The sequence below is a fragment of the Ictalurus punctatus genome, chromosome 29, assembly GCF_001660625.3.
Source record: "Ictalurus punctatus breed USDA103 chromosome 29, Coco_2.0, whole genome shotgun sequence".
Taxonomy (NCBI): Eukaryota; Metazoa; Chordata; class Actinopteri; order Siluriformes; family Ictaluridae; genus Ictalurus; species Ictalurus punctatus.
In genome coordinates, this window is record NC_030444.2 from 60,001 (window position 1) to 65,000 (window position 5,000).

Here is a 5,000-nt window from a genome sequence, read left to right on the forward strand (position 1 = left end):
ACAGTCACCTGATTGGTCCAGAGGGGGGAGTCCTCAGCAGCTCATTGGTTCCTCAGGTGCAGGCCGTGTTTCCTGAAGGAGCTCTGACCAAGAGGATCCGTGTCGGGCTACAGGTAGCATGCACACACACACACACACACACACACACACACACACACAAAACGATAAGCTCTTTCTGTGTATTTGTGCAACAGGCTCAGCCAATAGGGTCTGAGGTAGTGAAGAGGATTCTAGGTAATAAGGCGACATTCAGCCCCATTGTTACTCTGGAGCCTCGGAGACGCAAATTCCACAAACCCATCACCATGACGATCCCCATTCCCAAAACCTCCACAAATCAGGGCAGCAGCAGCATACCGGGGGAGACGCCCACTCTGCGTTTACTGTGCAGCATCACAGGTGTGTGTGTGTGCGTGTGTGCGTGTGTGATTGTGTCTGTATATGTCCTTTTTTTTTACGTGCTTTTTTTTCAACAAAATTTAGAATTTAAGGTTAGATTTAAGTGTATGTCAATGGAAAGTCCTTAAAAGGACAAATGTTGCAAGACAAATGTGTGTGTGTGTGTAGGAGGTACCACCCCGGCACAGTGGGAGGACATCACTGGTTCGACTCCCCTCACCTTCATTAATCAGTGTGTGTCCTTCACCACTAATGTCTCGGCTCGGTGAGTGTCTCCTCTCAGCATGCCTCAGCAAGTTCTATTTCACTGTTCTGTGTTCCGCTAGTCCCTTGTTCCAGGTTCTCTAGTTTGAGTCCCTTGTTCTTTCCTTTTTCCTGTTGTGTTTATTAGAACACGAACACTCCAGACATTAATAACAGTAATGAGGCAGTGTCAGGATTAGAACCTATAACCTTGTGGTGATTGCAGAACCACAGGGCTAACGATGATTTTTCTCCTGGGGATGGTTCTCAGGTTCTGGCTGATAGACTGTCGTCAGTCTCAGGAGTCGGTGACGTTCTGCGCGCAACTATATAGGGAGATCATCTGTGTTCCCTACATGGCCAAGTTTGTCATCTTTGCTAAGACACTGGACCCGATCGAGGCACGGCTGCGCTGTTTCTGCATGACTGATGACAAGATGGACAAGACCCTGGAACAGCAGGAGAACTTCACCGAGGTGGCACGCAGCCGAGACGTGGAGGTAGAACAGAGAACGGGGCATGATACAGTTCCTGTGTGGGTTTATAAATGAGAGTCAAACCTGCAATGCTTTATATTTATATCTACATGGAGCAGTAGAGCAGAGATGAGTGTATGGTGAAGGTGTGTGAGGAGACGAGTGTGTGAGAAGACAAGTGTGTGGTAAAGGTGTGTGAGGAGAGTGTGTGAGGAGATGAGTGTGTGGTGAAGGTGTGTGAGGAGAGTGTGTGAGGAGATGAGTGTGTGGTGAAGGTGTGTGAGGAGCCGAATGTGTGAGGAGACGAGTGTGTGAGGAGAGTGTGTGAGGAGACGAGTGTGTGAGGAGAGTGTGTGAGGAGACGAGTGTGTGAGGAGAGTGTGTGAGGAGAGTGTGTGAGGAGACGAGTGTGTGAGGAGAGTGTGTGAGGAGACGAGTGTGTGAGGAGAGTGTGTGAGGAGACGAGTGTGTGAGGAGAGTGTGTGAGGAGACGAGTGTGTGAGGAGACGAGTGTGAGGAGAGTGTGTGAGGAGACGAGTGTGTGAGGAGAGTGTGTGAGGAGACGAGTGTGTGAGGAGAGTGTGTGAGGAGACGAGTGTGTGAGGAGAGTGTGTGAGGAGAGTGTGTGAGGAGAGTGTGTGAGGAGACGAGTGTGTGAGGAGACGAGTGTGTGAGGAGAGTGTGAGGAGACGAGTGTGTGAGGAGAGTGTGTGAGGAGACGAGTGTGTGAGGAGACGAGTGTGTGAGGAGAGTGTGTGAGGAGAGTGTGTGAGGAGACGAGTGTGTGAGGAGAGTGTGTGAGGAGACGAGTGTGTGAGGAGACGAGTGTGTGAGGAGAGTGTGTGAGGAGACGAGTGTGTGAGGAGAGTGTGTGAGGAGACGAGTGTGTGAGGAGACGAGTGTGTGAGGAGACGAGTGTGTGAGGAGAGTGTGTGAGGAGAGTGTGTGAGGAGACGAGTGTGTGAGGAGACAAGTGTGTGAGGAGAGTGTGTGAGGAGAGTGTGTGAGGAGACGAGTGTGTGAGGAGAGTGTGTGAGGAGACGAGTGTGTGAGGAGACGAGTGTGTGAGGAGACAAGTGTGTGAGGAGAGTGTGTGAGGAGAGTGTGTGAGGAGACGAGTGTGTGAGGAGAGTGTGTGAGGAGACGAGTGTGTGAGGAGACGAGTGTGTGAGGAGAGTGTGTGAGGAGACGAGTGTGTGAGGAGAGTGTGTGAGGAGACGAGTGTGTGAGGAGACGAGTGTGTGAGGAGACGAGTGTGTGAGGAGAGTGTGTGAGGAGACGAGTGTGTGAGGAGACGAGTGTGTGAGGAGAGTGTGTGAGGAGAGTGTGTGAGGAGACGAGTGTGTGAGGAGACGAGTGTGTGAGGAGAGTGTGTGAGGAGAGTGTGTGAGGAGAGTGTGTGAGGAGAGTGTGTGAGGAGAGTGTGTGAGACGAGTGTGTGAGACGAGTGTGTGAGGAGAGTGTGTGAGGAGAGTGTGTGAGGAGAGTGTGTGAGACGAGTGTGTGAGACGAGTGTGTGAGGAGAGTGTGTGAGGAGAGTGTGTGAGGAGAGTGTGTGAGGAGACGAGTGTGTGAGGAGACGAGTGTGTGAGGAGACGAGTGTGTGAGGAGAGTGTGTGAGGAGACGAGTGTGTGAGGAGAGTGTGTGAGGAGACGAGTGTGTGAGGAGAGTGTGTGAGGAGAGTGTGTGAGGAGAGTGTGTGAGGAGAGTGTGTGAGGAGACGAGTGTGTGAGGAGACGAGTGTGTGAGGAGAGTGTGTGAGGAGACGAGTGTGTGAGGAGAGTGTGTGAGGAGACGAGTGTGTGAGGAGACGAGTGTGTGAGGAGAGTGTGTGAGGAGAGTGTGTGAGGAGACGAGTGTGTGAGGAGAGTGTGTGAGGAGAGTGTGTGAGGAGACGAGTGTGTGAGGAGACGAGTGTGTGAGGAGAGTGTGTGAGGAAAGTAGAGTTAGAGAGTTTGACAGTATAGAGCAGGTCTTGGAGGTAAGCGGAGGAACCGGGTTGATGATCTGATCTCAGCTCAGTGTCAGTGTGGGGTTTCAGACACGGTGTGTGTTTCAGGTTCTGGAAGGAAAGCCCATTTTTGCGGATTGTTTTGGAAACCTCGTTCCTCTGACTAAAAGCGGACAGCACCACGTCTTCAGCTTCTATGCCTTCAAGGAGAACCGTCTTGCTCTCTTCATCAAGGTACACTTACATTATCACACAGTGAGACGTGGAATAAGACAGTCAGGAGTTGTCTGAGATCATCGTCCAATCACAACTCTATACTAATAAACAGCTGATAAATATTTAGTGCTGATTGATTGATTGATTGATTGATTGATGATCAGATCCGTGACAGTGCGCAGGAGCCGTGTGGTCGACTTTCATTCACCAAAGAACCGAGAACTTACCGCAGCCTGAACCACAACGCCATCTGCAATCTGAACATCACACTTCCTGTTTACTCAAAGGTAACACATCAAACACACACACACACACACACACACACACACACACAAACACACACACACACACACACCGTACCTGTGTGCTGTCTGCTAACTTCCACACTGACTACAGTGTCCTGCTCATGATGTTTAAAGCTCTGAATGGTTTTAATCTCCAGTGTATCTCACTGATCTCCTGAAGCAGTATAACCTGAACACTTCACCCAGCACACATATCCGCACAGCTCTGCCATGGGAACGCCTTCATTACATCACTTCCAAACTCTGGAACTGTGCTCTAGAGGAAATCAGGAATACTCTAGAATCCTGATTTAGATCCAGCAGTAGCATGAGCTTGATGTTCAATACACAGGTATTGAGGCTGAGAGCACAGCGTTACTCAGACACGAGATTTGGATAAAGCTGCAGGACCCGAGTCCGAGTCTGAGTCAGTTTTTTTACAGCAGATGATCGGAGGAGTCACTGAGGCGAGGCAGAGCTTCAGAATTAGATCTGTGATGTTTACATTGATCTCTGCAGCAGGAATATTAGTGTGTGTGTGTGTGTGTGTAGTTAGAGTGTGTGTTTTACATCCTCTGTTTTTAGGACTCTGATTCAGACCAGGACGCTGATGAAGAGGTAAACATTACATCATACCTTCTTTACATATCTATTCAATATAAAATGTGTATGAAGTCATACAGAAATGTTTTTTTCCTTTACAGAGTGAGAAGACGCATGACAAATGTAAGCTTGTGTGATTTCTATTTCTAAATAAATTAGTTCTTTATATTTTGTGAATGTTACAGGGTGTAAATATAAGTGATAATGGGATTAATTTTCAGACTGATGTTAAGTGTGTGTGTTTGAATGGATCCTCGACTAATGCGCTGTGGCTGACACACACTTCCCTCGTGTTGTATTTCTGTTTTGCTCAGAACTCCATACGACATGTAAAGACAAAACTGTTTTAAAATAAAGAGACGTGGCCTTGTTCCTATACCGAGTTAAACCGTAGCCATGTCCCCGTGTTTCCTCGGTAATAAAAATAAAATGTAATAAGCATGTTGCGTGTCTCGCGATCGACTCACCACGTCTGCACGTGAGACCTGTTTTAGATCTAAATGTTACGGAGTCTCGGACAGTCCGAGTCACTTCCAACTCATTCTAGTATTTTCTCACTTCATGTAGGACAATAAGAAGAATTGGTTTACATTAGTGAGAACACACTAAGCTCCGCCCCTCGATCTACACCCATAAAGAGTGAAGGATTAAAGCAGGAAGTGATGTAGACGATTTCTATCCATTATCTATTATTACTCTAGTGGATTGGCTGCGTGTCTATAGACTTCCATTACTGCAAAATTACTCACACACACTCACCACGTCTCACACACAACACGTCTCACACACACACACAACACGTCTCACACACACTCACCACGTCTCAC

General features: G+C 48.3%; 1 protein-coding gene across 3 annotated transcripts in view; it reads left to right on the forward strand.

Moving 5' to 3' along the window:
* ank2a (ankyrin 2a, neuronal) overlaps positions 1-5,000 on the forward strand; it is a 42,381-nt gene that overhangs the window by 18,099 nt on the left and 19,282 nt on the right. For all 3 annotated transcript variants that reach the window (XM_053677535.1, XM_053677536.1, XM_053677537.1), the window contains exons 30-37: positions 1-113; positions 195-399; positions 568-664; positions 914-1,142; positions 3,179-3,304; positions 3,451-3,573; positions 4,156-4,188; positions 4,275-4,296. The exon at positions 1-113 is cut by the window's left edge and continues 99 nt beyond it. In XM_053677535.1, coding sequence (XP_053533510.1) covers positions 1-113; positions 195-399; positions 568-664; positions 914-1,142; positions 3,179-3,304; positions 3,451-3,573; positions 4,156-4,188; positions 4,275-4,296 — 948 coding nt within the window. The remainder of the gene's footprint in view (positions 114-194; positions 400-567; positions 665-913; positions 1,143-3,178; positions 3,305-3,450; positions 3,574-4,155; positions 4,189-4,274; positions 4,297-5,000) is intronic.